This window comes from Pipistrellus hanaki (assembly GCF_964339955.1).
Source record: "Pipistrellus hanaki genome assembly, chromosome: 5".
In the NCBI taxonomy this organism is placed as follows: Eukaryota; Metazoa; Chordata; class Mammalia; order Chiroptera; family Vespertilionidae; genus Pipistrellus; species Pipistrellus hanaki.
Window position 1 is genome coordinate 64,429,098 of NC_140507.1, and position 17,151 is coordinate 64,446,248.

The following is a 17,151-nucleotide window of genomic DNA, read 5'->3' on the forward strand; positions in this document are numbered from 1 at the left end:
CTTTTATCTGTAATACTACAAATAGCACATAGCTTAGCACTCATTGCCAATGATTCCCTACTGTCCACTAGATGAATTCCTTATTTAACCTGGCATTCAATGTCTGCCACAATCTTGTCCTAGACAGCTTTTCAAATGAAATGGCCTTAAACTCTTGCTTCAAGTCACAGTATCTTTCCACATCTTAGCTAGAACAATAGAAAAAGGAAAAAAAAAAAAGATTTGCATCATATGTAGGAGGGGCTACCGCAATTCAATTTTACTTCAATTAACACTCATCTCCCATGCACCTGCTATCTTCCAGCCGTTATGCTAAGTACTCATAGACTAGTTGGGAATGACAGATGAATAAATCAACAATTACACTGTAAATGTAAACCACTCAACAATTGTTCTAAATCAACAAATGCCATATGGCAAGAGCAGTTCTTAAATGGAGGTAAGTGGAATAGAGAAGAGATAAAGAATTGCTTTTTAGCTCCTTTTGAAACACTGTTAAAAATGCAGGAACTTGAGAAGTGCTACTTCATATGTTGGAGAAATACAATGTGTTTAACCAAGGAGAGTGTTTTCAACCATAAGAAAACTTGTCTTCAAAATTTTGTACTTTGTTTTATTCTGTCTCAGCATGCTTGGACAGGTTGTTTATTTTCTACAATCCTTAGTTTCCTAATCTGTAAAATGAAGATAAATTTTAGCTCTCCTTCCAGCTTCAGGATTTCATGAAATGTATCTTTTGCTTACACTAGTTTATGATGTCTCTGTGTCTTGGTAAAAAAAAAAAAAAAAAAAAAAAAAAAAAAAAAAAAAAAAAAAAAGTTAATATTAATTATGACCCTAAAGTTTATTCAAAACTCATTATTAGAAAAAACTACCCGATGTAATTTATAAGCATCTTTCTGAACATGTCATTTCATATAACATGGGTATAAGTATTTGAATTCAATAATTTATGACTTGCCTTTTTGTCCCCATTCAGATTTAGCTCTGGACTTAAAAATATAAAGAGGCATTTTGGGTTCTGCTGTACTGGTATCTATTCTTGATATTTTACTAAGAGTTCATTTTTTTAGTAACCCGGGCAAGCTGTCCCTGTGATTTTGGTACAAAGATCTCAGGGCCTATATGGAGCATCTAGGAGCTATGAGCCACTTTGTCTTTTCCATATTGGTGCCACTTACAGGACAACTTGACAATATCAGACCATTTTAGAAATTTCATGACTCTTTTACTGATGGTTTTTAGGTAGATTTTATGAGAATTCACCAGAATCGTATGGTAAAAAATTAAACTTTTTCTTAGTACAAAATGAGCATAAATAAGTAAAAGATATTTCTATGGCCAGTAGTGCAATATAGTGCCATATTTTCAAAAGAAATCCCCTTAGAGTTTAAAGATTATGGTAGAAAATCATTTATATAGTATATACTGTATAAATTTAAATGATATTTTAAGCATATGAAATTGTATATGTATGTATATATGTAAACAAATTTCTTACATTGAGATAAATTATATGTAAATAACATAACATTCTTCTATATATACTATATATGTAGTATATATAGTAGAATGAGAGAGAGAGAGAGAGAGAGAGAATGAGAGAGAGAAATGTCCAAGAAAATATACAAAATAAACTAGTAAAAGGAGTTAACTTCTGGTAAGAAGAACAGTGGAGTACTGAAGGTATGAATTGGTATTTATTTTATAATATATAACCTTTTGTATTAAATATTTTGCTAGTTCATGTGTTACAATATGAAAATTAAAGTGTAAGAAATTATAGTCACTAATGGAAAAAGAGGAGATGGAGATCACAGCTTGTTTTAGTGTTTTTCTTTGTATTGACACAATTGCATGGTTTAGCATTAATTTCTAGGGCACATGTGTCAAACACAAGGCCCGCGGGCCAAATCCAGCCCGCCAGGCCTTGCAATGTGGCCCGCACCGCGCTGTCATCACTGCACTCCGCTGTCAGTTTATGACATTGTCAGTTTATGACTGTTCAGTAAACCATTCGGCCCGCGATTTAGGCTGGATTTTAGATTTTGGCCCCTTCTCTGATTGAGTTCGACACCCCTATTAGGGAATACCCAAGCAGAGATTGTTATTGGTTGGTTGATTATTGATCCGTTGTTTTGTTCTGTTTTTGTTTTTATAATATCAGGACTGCTATTCCCTGCCTTTTTATTTCTTCACTAGAGGCCTGGTGCAAGATTCATGCACCAGTGGAGTTTCTTGGCATGGCCTGCAGAGATGGGGCCAAAACTTGCTCCTCTGATATCCCCTGAGGGGTCCTGGATTGCAAGAGGGTGCAGGGCAGGCTGAGGGACCCCATCGGTGCACAATCAGGGCCAGAGAGGGACTATAGGAGAGTTCCAGAGTGTGTTCAGCCCATCTCATCCAGTCCTGATTGACTGGACCCCAGCAGCAAGCTAAGCTACCAGTTGGAGTATCTGGCCCCCTGGTGGTGAGTGCACGTCATGGCAACTGGTTGAATGGTTGAATGATCAGACACTTAACATATTAGGCTTTTATAGAGAGAGATCCCTAAGACTTCACCTTGTCTTCCTGCTCTTCATCTGTATAAATCTTAACCAATCCAAGGTCCAGGATCCTCCCTTTTTGAAGGACCTCATGCCTTCTATACCAAACACATTGAATAAATGAGCCCTGTTTTGAAGTATTAATTATCTTCCCATCTGCAAATTTACTTTGTCCCTGCTGAGTTTGTAAACTACCAATCTGTGAGAACTGTGCCCTGTTCTCCACCCCATCTGTATCATATATTATAGGCCATGGATTGTTCAAAGAGAAGCATTGGGTTTCCAGAATTAACCTACACCTGCTAATTTTTTAGTATTTTAATAGCATTGCATTTGTTTATTCTAATCTGAATGAAATGTGTAGAAAGGGAAGTCTCAGAATCTAAAACAGGGATTTGGTCTAACACAAATTTTGACAGGCAGGCAGAATGTACAGGCTAAATGATCTTTATAAAGTAATGGGGGGAAACAAATCTCTCCTGGGAGCGAAGCCTTGGTAAAATGGGAACATGCAGAGCTTGTCTGTCCACAGAGAGTAGAAAAAACCAGCCTCATGTCCAGTTCCGTTTGCAGCACTCTGACTGATTGCGGCCCCGTCCACAGATGAACGTCATCAAGTGTGAAAATTGTCCTGGGACCGTGGGAGACACATCATTAGTAGGGAAAATATATATCTTTGCTGCAGCTCAAGGAGATGCAGCCCATTGAAATGAAGACGAAGAGGGCCAAACAAAAGAATTGCAATAGAAAATATGCCGCTGGACCATCAGGAGAGACATAATGCTGCCCTTTTGCCGTTCCTTGTCACGGCAGTGACAGACTATAAAATGCCCACTGCTCCACAATTCTATTCTCGTCACTTTCTGAGCCAACTTCTGTTTTGGCAGATGCTTGGCATGTTTTAGACATATGATTTATTGCCTCGTTTAATCAAGATTGTGCAGGAAACAATGATCTTTTTTTTTTTTTGCTAAATTATAATCTGTCACTTTTCACTTAATCTTAGTGATGGAATTAACATATACATATATGTACTTATATATGTGTATATGTACATAAAATTTCGCCCAAAAAACTATTCATTTCCTTATAAGATATTTAAATAATTTCTATCCCTTCCTCCAGCTCAAAAACAAAAAAAAAATATATGCAATACTGTCAAATACAAATGCAGTCATCCTGTATCAGTGTTTTTATTGTCATGGAAAGAAACCAGCCTGAGCAGATTCCAGTACTAATAAATGACCCAGCTATGGAGGTTATTGGCAATTTAAAGGCCATATCACTTCATTTTCCTTTCCATTTTGCTAATACATTTGACATTCTCGTTGGGAATGCCTTCTAAAATTGGGGAGCGCTCCAGCTTGACAGTGAAGAGGTACCATGTACGCAGCAAGTAAGCTACATTTCCCGAAAATAAGAATACCCACTTCAACAGGACTCCCTGGCACACTGATTAAGTTGAAATGAAGTGCAAGCAGCAAATGCTGGGTTGTGTCTAACCTGGGGAAGTGGGGGGGGGGGGAAATGCTTTCTAGAGTTCAGTGGTAAATAGGCAATTCATTTTGACATAACGAGGAAAAGTGATGTTAACAGCCAGAGGTCAGGGGAAACTGAGATGGAAAAGACTATTAGATCATTTTCTCCGTTCCCTGGAGAAGAGAGCCAAATTATATTTCATAGTGCTGGGTCCAGTTCAGCTTTCAATTACTCAAGCAAGGGGCTTTCACCACGTTAGACATTTTCCAGGACCTGTCTTTCTTCCTGACCCCCACCTTCCTGGATATATTGGCAACGTAGGACCCTTCGGCAGAATTAACCCTGCAGGGACCACAAACGTACTCTCTGCTCACAATTAGACCTGTGCACCTCGCAACTCGTTTTTTCTTCTCCCATCAGTGGACTTCAAAGTAATTTCTTTGCTGATAACTCCCTTTGTCCTTTGCTACTCCAGCTCCACATTCCGTTTTCACACCACATCCCTTTTACTCTGAGTCTAAACAAGAGCTATGTCTTGGCAGAAGAATCCCCTTGAAACAAACTTTCTGCCTGTTTCCAAAGGTAAATGACCATGGCATCAAGCACAATGCTATTCATATGGATCTCCAAGATTGTCTTGAATGAATGAATAAAAGGTATGAATTCAAGAGAGAATGGCCTTTAAAAAAAAAATGAAATCTTGCCATTTGCAACAACATGGATGGCCCAGGGCATTATGCTCAATGAAATTAGAGAAAGACAAATACCATATGATTTCACTTGTATGTGGAATCTAAAGGATAATAAAAAGGAACAAACAAAACAGAAACACTCATAGACATAGAGAACAGACTGATGGTTGACAGAGGCGAGAGGGTTTGGAGGACTGGGTGAAAAAAAAAAGTGAAGGGATTGAGAAGTACAGATTGCTAGTTACAAAATAGTCATGAGAATATAAAGTACAGCATAGGGAATGTAGTCAATGACACTGTAATCACTATGAATGGTGCCAGGTGGTTTCTGAAAATATCCGGGGGGAAACTTGGTAAAGTATATCATTATCTAACCATTACCCTGTACATCTAACTTTATACAAAATAATATTCAATGTAAGCTGTAGTTGAAAACTAAATAAATACCAAGAGAGAATGGGAGGAAGTGAAGTGGAGACTGAAGAACATCCTGCTGAAAACTAGTAGCTGAATGGCACCGGAGCAGCAGGAGGGTTTGGGTCAAGGACTATAAAGGACATAGTACAGTTTTGCTTGAAGATGGAATGACTCGGTAGAAATACCGAGAATGAGCATACAGGGAAGAGATGGGGTACCTGTAGGAGCATGCTCTTGAGCAGATGAGAAAAGATGTGACCAAGGGCGCAAATGAGAAGATGGCCTTAGAAGGGCACACTGTTCATTCCATTGTCAGGAGAGAAGGGAGAGCATACAAAGAGAGGTGACATGGTTTGGCAATTTGGTGGTGTGAGCGTTAGCCTCAGTTCTCTCTCAATAAAGTAGAGAATGGATTTTACTGGCATTAACGCCACCATGGCCACTCCAAATTCTTTGACTCCCATAGTAAATGAAGACTGAGTTCACAGTCTCTTCTAATTAGACACATTTATGCAGCCTTTTCACATAAGCAGGCTCACATCCTCTGATGCTCAAGTTTCCACTCTTGGAATCTCTCCTCAGGAAATTTTTAGATTCAGAAAATACTTAGTCATCAAAATATCCATTATATATTAGTTATAATAGTAAAAGCTGTAATCATGTAAACAGCCTAAATAAAAAATAAGGATAAATCATGGCACACTTAGAATAACATTTTTGGATAATAACATGGAATATTTCCATGTTAGATTTAAAAAAGCATGCATGCTCTAAATGTAAGCACAAAAATTAAAGAAAATATGAATAGTGACCTTTCCTCAGTTTCATTGAGGTATAATTGACATAAAATTGTAAGGTATTTAAAGTATACAATGTGAGGATTCTCTCCATCAAGTTAATTAACACATGCATTGACTCATCAGAGTTGTGAAGGACATGCTCTTAGCAAATCTATATATATAAAGAGACAGTGTCCATAACATCCAAAAAGACTGAAGGGGTGACTGAACGCCAGGCTGCACACGCAGCAGGCTCGGGTGGGCAGGGACTGGCGAGTGGGCTGAACTGACCTTTGGGGCGGGGGGGGGGGGGGGAAGAGAGAGAGAGAGAGAGAGAGAGAGAGAGAGAGAGAGAGAGAGAGAGAGAGAGAGAGAGAGAGAGAGAGAGGCGGGACTGATTAGTAGCTGTCCCAGGCTGCTGGCGAGGCCCAGAGAGAGAGGCAAGGAGCCGAGCTTCTCTCTCTCTCTGAGAGGTCAGCAGTTCAGCCCACTGGCCAGCAGCCTGGGGCTGCTGCTGATCAGCTCTGCCTTTCTGATCAGGCCCAGAGATAGGCCTGGAGACACTGGCATAGAAACTGACCAATCAGAACCAAATCTGGGTGAACTGTGAAGGCAGAACCTAAAGTGGAGGCTGAAGAGGGGTTTTAAGGGCAATAGTTGTTTTAAGGGCAATAGTTGTTTAAGGGCAATATAAGGTATAAGAAAGTGGTTCCATTTTTTAATGACCAGTTTGGCAGCATAGTGCATATGGCTGGCTATCAATCCAGATATAGGGATTATGTATGTTTTCTATGTATTTTTGTCTGGCAAGAGCATCTCCTCCTGCTGAAAAAGGCTCCCCCCGGTATAATCTATCTATAGTAATAAAAGGGTAATATGCTAATTAGGCCAGGTCAACCAGCCATCTTCCAGCTTCCTTCTGGACAAAGCCATGGTGCTGGGCGCTGAGGCAGAGGCAGTTAGGGGCGATCAGGCTGGTAGAGGAGAGCAGTTGGGGATGATATCAGGCCAGCAGAGGAGGGCAGTTGAGAGTAACCAGGCCAGCAAGGGAGGGCAGGTAGGGGTGATCAGGAAGGCAGGCAGAAGGACTAGGGGCAATCAAGCAGGCAGGAAAAGGCATTAGGGGTGATTGGGCAGCCAGGCAGGTGAGCGATTAGGAGCCAGTGGTCCCAGATTGCTAGAGGGATGTCTGACTGCCGGTTTAGGCCCGATTCCTGTGGGATCGGGCCTAAGCCAGCAGTCAGCTATCCCACCAAGGGATCCCCAATTGGAGAGGGTACAGGCTGGGCTGAGGGAACCCCCCTCCATGAATGAATTTCATCCACTGGGCCACTAGTTTCAATTATAAAATACAGTATTACCAACTAGAATCACCATGTTTTACACTATGTCCACAGACCTTATTCATCTTACAGCTGAAAGTTTTTAACTTTCACCAACTTCTCCCTATTTTCTCCACACCCCAGCCCGTGGCAACCACTTTTCTACTCTCTATTTCTAAGAATTGGACTTATTTTAAGATTCTGTATATAAGTGGAACTGCAGTGTTTGTCTCTGTCTGGCTTAAGGATGATTGACTTTTGGCAATAAAACTCGTAGTGATTTTTTTCTACTTTCCTAAAATTTTCAGGTCCTCTATAATAATTGCATATTATTACTATAAGCACCTTGTTCCCTATATTAGATTCCTTGTACTTTAAATATTCCTGATAAATACACTTGGGCTCCAGCTTTCTTTATTCTCCTGAGATATAATGGCTGACATTTATTGAGTATTTACAATTTTCCAGGTTCTCTTTTACTCTGTGATCAAAGGCAAATTTCTTAACCTTTCTGACCCTCGTTTTCCTCATTTGTAGATGAATATCATTTTTCTTATCTATAAAATGAGAACAAGTTAATACATGAAAATATATTAGAATAGATATTATACTAGTAATAACACAATAAATGTGGACATAATCAGTATTATTATGTTCATATATTACTTTGTCATATTTTGCTACTGATTCTATTGTGGGCTTTTTTTCATTCGAAAAATATGAGACACACTTTTAGTACTCTTAATATTTTCTTTTTAAATATTAAACTGAAACAATATCTAACATGGTTCCTTTCCTTTTTATTCTTTAATAACATTATCAAGAAACAGAGCAGTTCCTAGAGAGGACAGACGTCTAACAGATCAATTTTCCTCAACAAAGACAGACAGCCCATTTCCTGCGTGTCTCCTTCTATATTGCAGTACAAGATTATTGTTACAAACTGGGAGCTTTCAGTAGCCTTGGGAACAGGACCAATTCCCAGATATTTAATTTAGTTCTGGTCTCATCTAAATTGAAATTTTGACATAGCATTTTTCTCACACTAACAGTTTAGAGGAATTCTTTCCAATTTGTCTTTATTTATTGTGAAGTCAAGTCAAATCCCAAAAGTCTTTATGGCTGTTTTGACAGTCATCGGGGATATTATTCAATCACTCACATACATGCTAATTTGAGGGTCCCTATTGCTCTGCCCAAACAACATACTCTCCCCTCCCCACCTCCCACCCCCGCCCCAGTAATTCCAGTGGGTGCTTTTTAGGATGCTGAAGAAAAACAAAATGACTGTAGCATGTATGTGTGAATAGCACTAACGTGTTTTTTAACTGGGGGAAAAAGAAAACAAAGTGAAGCACTTTTAAGAGGGCACAGTTGTTATTGCCTTCATTTGCTATTTGTGCTGCGCTATGGCATTTGTATTTGTTTTTTGTTCTACCTGAATTTATGCTTTTTAAAAAAATATATATTTTATTGATATTTCACAGAGAGGAGGAGAGAGGGATAGAGAGCTAGAAACGTCGATGAGAGAGAAACATCGACCAGCTGCCTCTTCCACACCCCCTACGGGGGATGTGCCCGCAACCAATGTACATGCCCTTGACTGGAATCGAACCTGGGACCTTTCAGTCTGCAGACTGATGCTCTACCACTGAGCCAAACCGGTTTCGGCTGAATTTATGCTTTTTCTCATGCTAAAGATCAATTTCTCCCTTTCTGGGGCATTCCAGCTTATTTTATTTTATTTCTTTATCAGTTTGAGTTTTCTAAAAATTGCTTAAATGAATTAACGAATCCCTTAAATTTGGAGGTGGTTTCCCTGAATCTTACCGATTTGACACATGCAGCATTTTTAATTCACTGGGAGACTGTGACTTCCCCTTATTAATAGTCTCATTGAGCCCTGGCCAGTGTGGCTCAATTGGTTGGGCATTGACCTGTGCACTGAAAGGTCACCGGTTCCATTCCCAGTCAGGGCATATGCCTGGGTTGTGGGTTTGACTCCCCAGTTGGGGCACCTGCAGGAGGCAGCAGATTGATTTTTTTTTTTTCCCACTCCCTTCCTCTCTCTCTAAAAATCCATATAAAAATCTTATAAAATGTATATTTTTGTTCTGTGGCTCACATTACCTCTTGATTGTTTAGGCCCAGTAATTTCATTTCTCATCTTGATTTTGTCTTGAGGAAACAAGTTACAGAAAATTATTAATTATTTTTAGGGGGGGGAAATTCACTCAGTTCTAATTTTTGCTACTTATCCAAGCTGTGAATGTGTGTGCAGGTACAAATAACTTAATAGTTAACAGTAGTTTAATGTTGTAATACAAACAGTGTTGGAATTTAAAAATGATATAACCTGGTGTTCAGCAAAATACAATAAGAAGTTGTTGAAATAGCCAGAGAATTGTGAAATTTATGAATGGGATTTTTACCATTAAGAACTTCAGAAGGTAAAAGCCTAAATATACTGGTCCTTTTGATGTTTTTTTACTTCCTTAAACTTGTTTTTTAAAATAGTTGCCTCTTATCTCAAGACAGATTATCTTATGCAATGAGCATTTTTGACACCCTTAGAGATTAAATGAACAACTGAAAGATAAAGAATGTCTTTTCTTGGAAGAGTGAGAGAAGATAAGATTGTTAAAAGATATGTTGGTAAACATGGGGCGTTAATTAAGGACTAAGCTTGAATGTGAAACAGAAACTCTGGACACTGACCTTTGTTTTGGTCTTGCTGAAAACACAGTTGGGCTTTTTCCATAGTGGGATGAACTGAGATGGAACATTGGGGACCCAGGAGGGGAATTCTGATTTTGTATCACAAATAAACCTTGCTATACCACAGTCTCCCATTAGCATGCATCCCTGAAATGCTTTTTATGCAATCCTGTGAAAGAGCCTAATTTTGACCAACAGTAATACCATTATGCACTTTTGATGAGACTGTAAAATGGTACAGCTATTATGAAAAACAGTGTGAAGTTTTCTCAAAAAAATAAAAATAGAATTATCATATGATCTAGCTATTCCACCTTTGGGTGTATATATAGAATATATCCAAAATAATTGAAACTTGGGTCTCAAAGGGATATTTGTATACCTTTATTCATAGCAGCATTATTCACAGTAGCCCAAAGGTGGAAACGACCAAAAACCCATTGACAGATGAATGGACAAACAAAACAGGACATATAGTATATGCACAATGGTATATATTATTCAGCCTTGAAAAGCAAGGAAATTCTGACGCAACATAGATAATCCTTGAGAGTATTGTGCTAAGTGAAATAAGCTAATCATAAGAAGACAAATAGTATGATTCTATTTAGAAAATAAAAAGTTATGATTCTAGTTTCCTATAAACATATTTATTAAAAACTATATATTATAATCAGATTACTTTTATTCATTCACATATGGACTCTCATTGTGACTTGAAAATTATAAAATGCATAGGAAAAATATCATACAATATGGTAGAAATGAATCTAAAAATTGTTCATATAAAAGAAATGCAAAATATTTTTAATAAAACCCATCTCTACCATCCCCAGTTATTCCCTTGCATGAGAGCCTAATTTGCTAATTAGACTGATGATATCTGTCTTCACTGTAAATTTTGGGTAATTAGATGTTACAACTGAACTACGAGGAGAGAATGGACCCCTCAACAGGCAGTCATTTAGGTCATTATTCTGAGTCAAAGCAATCAAATTATTATTACCAGGAAGTTCAAACAAGAGGAATTGATCTGAACATTTAGAGTTCTCAATTTGGGGTCAAACCCCTTGTGTTTAGCAAATTCACACCATACAATCCTATTAGTACATTAAGATAGGCTTTGGAAAAAGGAAAATACACATAATCAAAAAGTTTACATAGAGGGAAAGAAACATGTGGGAATAGTCCCCTACTGAGTTCCAGAGACTTCTCTAAGAAACTAAAAAGTGGAAGACTAAATCCAAAGTTGGGACAACACTCCCAGGTGACCTAGAGCCTTTGATTCTCACTGTGGGCCACCTGGGAAGTGACTATCATGTAGAGCCACATCCTCTTCCTTCTCCCACATCCCCCTGGTAAGGAAGGAAGAATCAATGTGCCCAAACAGCTGAGATGATACTCATAGAACAATGAGGCCCTGGCCAGGAATTTCAGTTAGTTAGAGAGTGTCATTCTAATGCCCAGAGGTTGCAGGTTTGAGTCCTGGTCAGAATCAAACAATGAATAAATACATAAGTGGGACAACAAAATATCTCTCTCCCTCTCCCTCTCCCTCTCCCTCTCCCTCTCCCTCTCCCTCTCCCTCTCCCTCTCCCTCTCCCTCTCCCTCTCCCTCTCCCTCTCCCTCTCCCTCTCCCTCTCCCTCTCCCTCTCCCTCTCCCTCTCCCTCTCCCTCTCCCTCTCCCTCTCCCTCTCTCTCTCTCTCCTCCCTCTCTCTCTCTTTCCCTCTCCCTCTCCCTCTCTCTCCCCCCCAAATCAATAAATAAATTTAAAGGAAAGAACACGAGGCTTACAGAAAGGACTACTTTACTGCACTCAACAAATGTTCATGATCTATTTCCAGTCCCCAATGACTATTGGGACACTGTATTCATGAGACAAATACATTCTGTGATTCAAACAACTGACCTACAAATAAAGTTATAGAATGACACCTGTAGCATAATCCTGCACATTGGTGATACAGAAGGAATTCAGTAACTGGATAAATTACAGTAATGAGACTATAAAGGTTTCTTAAACACTTATGACTGTGGGAAGTCCTGGCAGAACCCAGAGCATACAAGACTGGCACACACACAGCTTTTGATCAGTTACCACTCAGTCCCTGGCTTTGATTGACCAACTGGATGCTGGTCTCTGCTTTATTTCCCTAACAAGATAGTCAAGCTGCGGTCTTATTCACAGGGGGCACTGGGTTGCATAGCCCTTAGGAATCTTTCTTGCAGCTTACACAGAGGGAAAGCAGGGAGAAGGAATCAAAGGGGCAGGAGGAGACCCTCTGCACAACACACATATGTCAAAGCGGAGAGAGAGAAGGTGGAGCCTACCTGTTGGTTGAAATATGGGGATATTACTATAAAGCCATACATGTTTGTTTATTGATGGTCAAAACCTTTTTAAAAAAAATAAATAGAAGCTGATGATTATCAAAATATCACCAAAATAAAATAGATCATTATTTTTTTATTTCTCAGGCTCAGCATTCTCAAAGGCACTTCTGATGCTAGAAATGCTATTTTTCTTCTTAAGTACAAGTTATTGGGGTCTCCACTTAGTCACTTAATAAATGTTTGTTGAATGAATGCTGTCAGGTCTTTAACCAAAGCTTGATGCTCCACTACACTCTAAGAGGGAATTAAAAACACCCAAATTCTCTATATTTTATAGGTGAAGAAATTCAGGCTCAGATAGTCTGCATGACTATTCATATATGTTACTGTCACAGACCTCCCCCTCTCCCAACCACCCAGGTTTGTTCTGACTCCAAATCCTGTCCACCTTTGCTTTTTGTAATATAATTTCTATATCTTAGTTCATTACAGGAAATACAAAATAGACAGAAACATATTTGGGGCTAAAATACTCTTGTAAAAGGTTCCACTAGTGTTCTTTTATAGTAAAAATGTAAAAGCTAAAAAAAAATTTTCACTTGACCCATTTGTAAAACCCACTTATAGGGCAGTCAAAAAAAAATGAAAGTTGGGTTAAAAAAAACAAAACTCCATTACATTAATTCTAAGAAGAAGCAATAAAAATAAGAATAAACCCTTAGGTACAGAGAAACTCCAATGCAGAGTACTTCTGACATCTGTTAAACTGGGTAGTAGGGAAGGGATCATCCATTCCTACATGAATCCCTGTTGCTACAAATCACAAGGAGACTTAGTAATGATATGTTTTTGATTGCAGACATGCAGAGAAAGTTTGCAAGTGAAAACTAAAGAAGATACTGCACTAAGATTCTGTTTCAGTGAACATTAGACCATACTTTGCAGGGACTCCAATGAAGCCTTCCTAATGTCTTAGAAATGGAAAGGTGAATGCAGAGGCTGTCAACTATATGAGTTCATATCCCACCAAAAGCCACCATCTCCATGGAAAAGAAAGGTGCTGGAAATGAAAATGACAGCACAAAAAGAAGTGAGAGATTGATGCATTTTATCACAGCCAGTGGGAAATATTTTGTTCTATAATCAAGTTATCAGATACAATTTAGTTTTTAATCAGGCAAAAAAAAAAAAAAAAAAAAAAAAAAAAAAACTTCAAATTTTTGTTTACTAATCTTAAATAGCTAAGTTAAAAATCACTGTCATTGATAGCATCTGCTCTTGCCTCTCTATATCTAACATTCACAGGAAGTCAGCACTTTTTCACTTCAAATCAGAAGCCAGATGCTGGTCTTGCTTACCAGTTTGCTCTAACCTTGAGGGGAGAGAGGACAAAAGCTGTTAAGTCCTTGTTAATTCAAGAGAGATGTTTCTTTGTTGTTGTTGCTGTTTTATGTACATTATTTTCAACACGGAGAATACTAGGCAATGAGTCCATAAGCTGCAATGTTCATGTGACTTCGCTCAGCAGCAGGGGGTGCCAGGTGGGGGTGCCATGCCCTCTGGGCAAGTGCTGGCCAGGAGTGAGCTGGTGGGCCCCGGCCAGCAGAAACTGCATAGGAGAGCTCTGGTGTGTCTGTGTCTGCTCCAGTGTCCAAACCAAGGGCAGAGTGAGCAGTGTGTAAAGCTCTTTGGAAAGTGTAAAGTATGAAACTTTCTCAGCGTAAAATCTTAGCATCCCCCCCTCGAGATGAAGAGAGGAGGAAAATGTATGCAAGCTCTGATTCATCATTCCTATGCCCTCCATGCGTAGACACCTGTAATGCTGCTGCATCTGACGTTCTTTGTCTTCTCTGTGCCTTCTCCACTTCCTCCCCCAGAACACTTGAAGGATAAGCTAGAGGAGTACATGGCCCGCTTTTCCAAAGTGAGGATTGTTCGCACCAAGAAAAGGGAAGGGCTCATCCGGACCCGCCTCCTGGGGGCATCGATGGCCAGAGGAGAAGTCCTGACCTTCCTGGACTCCCACTGCGAGGTCAATGTGAACTGGCTGCCCCCGCTCCTCAGTGAGTACACAGCTTCTCGGGGCCTCCTGGCATCTTTCTGAAGGAGTGTGGGGCTTGCTTCCACTTAGTTTGCAACCTACAATGATTAGAGGTCCCCCCCCCTACAGTATGTACAGTGGGAGCCTTGAATTAACCCCTGCTGTGGACAAATGGGTAACTAGAAAATTGCATTAAAATTGACATTTTGGAGAATGCCATCTGTAATCTATCGTAAGTTTTGAAACTGTTTCACATACCTGAGGTGTGCTCTCTGATTGTAGTTGTATTCAATGGGTAAATGCTAAAAGAAAAAAAAGTATTCAAAAATGCCATCTAAGCAACAGTACGATTAAAATTCACACCCATACCTCACCAACACATGCACAGTTTAACAATTATTACAGGATTATTAAGAGATGAGGAAAGAAAATTATTCAGTCCCTGATTGCAGTTGGATTGTAAGCGCCCTGGCATTGTCTAGGGTTTATAATGCCAGTTCTTTTCACTTTGGCATCAACCTAGATCCCTAAAGAGAGAATCCCCCATGTTCAAGCAGAACCCCCTCAAACACTCAGGGCTGGAATCCAAATGACATGTCTTGCTGCTCGTAATATGACTACAGGGAGGGAAAAGACTCTGTGACATCGCGCTCAAAAGGTTAGAAACTAAGAGAAACTGGAAGCCATTCAAGTTCAAGGTAGAAAACCAATGTGTGGCTCAGTGTGAGCTTGACTATTTTTTTTAAAATGTCACCATGAAGTCAGATATAAAATCTAGTAGTGGATAAAGGACAAATTGTAAGCCTGAACAAAAAGTGTGTTTCTAAAAATTCCTGCTGAGCCCATATTGTACTCCTTTCTATTTTTCAAGATTTCACTAATTCAATTTTTCTTGTGAATAATCTCTGGCTTTGGAGCTAAAGCCAGTAACAACCGCCTTCACAATAGCTGCCTCAGAAAGAGTGATTTGCTATTGGCTACTGTGTAGGATTTCAGTTAGAACCAGCAAAGAGCCATTAGTAAAAGACATGGCGGGGAGGAGGGGATCGATTGAAACTATACAGGATTAAGAGCAGAAAAGGTCCATCAATTAACAAACGCCCAACCACATTGCCCAGTCCCCGTACTCCTGCACAGATGACTGCCCAGCCATCCTAATCAACAGGAATGTTTCAGTGCTCCTGCCGCCACAGACTCCTCCAAGCTTTTAATTAAAAATACCTTGTCCAAGGACATAGCAATTTAGAGTTTCATCTGCAACAGTGAGGTTCCCTCAAACGGAATTTGATCTATACGGTGTGGAATGCCCAGGGAAGTCAGCAGAAGGCCTAATTTATTTATGAACCGCAGCAATCCCTAAATGCCAATTATCAAGCCTCTGATTGTTCATATGAATCTAACAAGAAAGAAAATAGATGGGGGGGGGGAAGAGAGGGAGAAAAAAGAAACCCACTTTTTCTCATTAAAGCATTTCATTTCCTGTAGTCCTGATGGATAAGAAATGATTCAAGCTCAGGATCACTATCTTTTTTTTTTTTTTTTTTTTCCTTTATCAGTGTCTTGACACATCATCCAAAATGAAAAAAACAGGCGGAGTCACGCGGATTCTTGGCTCATTTTTCACCTTGGGATTATACCTGAATTTCAATTTCCCATTAAGAGTCTGTTTTGTTTGATCCCTGGAAATTGAAATGTAGGCATAAGTCTAAGATGAAAAATTAGTCATGCTGCTTTCACTCTGAGCGAGTTTGGCTGGATGAGAGCTGAAAGGAAATTTGAAGGGAGAGTTGACAGTTAATTTAACAGAGTCATTCTCTTCGGGTCACCTTGGGACTCCTTGTTGGTCAAGGAACTTGTAAATCAACCAGATGCTGAATTTGATTGAAGAAAGCCACTGAAACCTTCATACTAAAATTCCCGCAAGGGTGATAGGAGGAATATGTTGGACACAGCTATGACAGTCTCCTCTGTTAAAGATGTCTATGGGGAAACACCATTTAGAGAAAGATTAAAACCCATTATGAGGCTTGCCCAGGTGAAAATGGGTGCTTATAGAGCCCTTAGTGGAGATGAACTTGATATTAGTGCTGGGGGGTCTCTCTGTCTCCTAATTAGCTGAAAATAAAAATAAGGCCTCCAGGCTCACTGAGACCAACATACCACATTCCCCTTACCCTGTTTTTCTTCTTTCTTTCTTTCCATCACATTTATCACCTTCTAATATACTATATAATTTAGTTATTTATTATGTACATTGATTTCTTTATTCCATTCCTGAAGACATTGATTTTTGTGATTGTTATTCACTGCTATCGTCCAAAATCTTAGAAAAGTGACTGGCACAATTTTTCTATTCGGTCAATAGTTGTTGAACTTAAATGAATAAACAAACGAACGAATGAATGAAAATGCATGTAGATCTGGACGGGAGATCTTTCAATGGGTTCCGTGGTTTCCACACCCTGGCTTATTGGTGTCATCAAAATAATGTTAACAACCCTCATTACATCTAAAAAAAAAATATGATTTTAAAAACATATTTGAATGTATTTTATTCCACATGCCAGATTGGGTATTCCAAATAATCATTAAACAGATGGTCATACTTTAAAGTTCTGCCTAACAGACAGTATTAGTTTGTTATAATAAATCTTGATGAAATGCACATCCTTGGGAAGTAAATGTAGCTATTTTAGGTGAACAAAGTATATAAATGCCAGATAGCTGCATTTATTATTAATATCTCACAATAATAATATCTCCATGGAAAAGAAAGGTGCTGGAAATGAAAATGACAGCACCTTTCTGCTACATGAGAATC

The 17,151-nt window shown here is 39.1% G+C and overlaps 1 protein-coding gene across 1 annotated transcript in view; it reads left to right on the top strand.

The window, feature by feature from the left end:
* The window catches only part of GALNTL6 (polypeptide N-acetylgalactosaminyltransferase like 6), an 867,296-nt gene that overhangs the window by 683,796 nt on the left and 166,349 nt on the right, over nt 1–17,151 (top strand). The window contains exon 6 of the mRNA XM_084883746.1: nt 14,167–14,352. Within this exon, the coding sequence (XP_084739872.1) occupies nt 14,167–14,352 (186 nt within the window). The remainder of the gene's footprint in view (nt 1–14,166; nt 14,353–17,151) is intronic.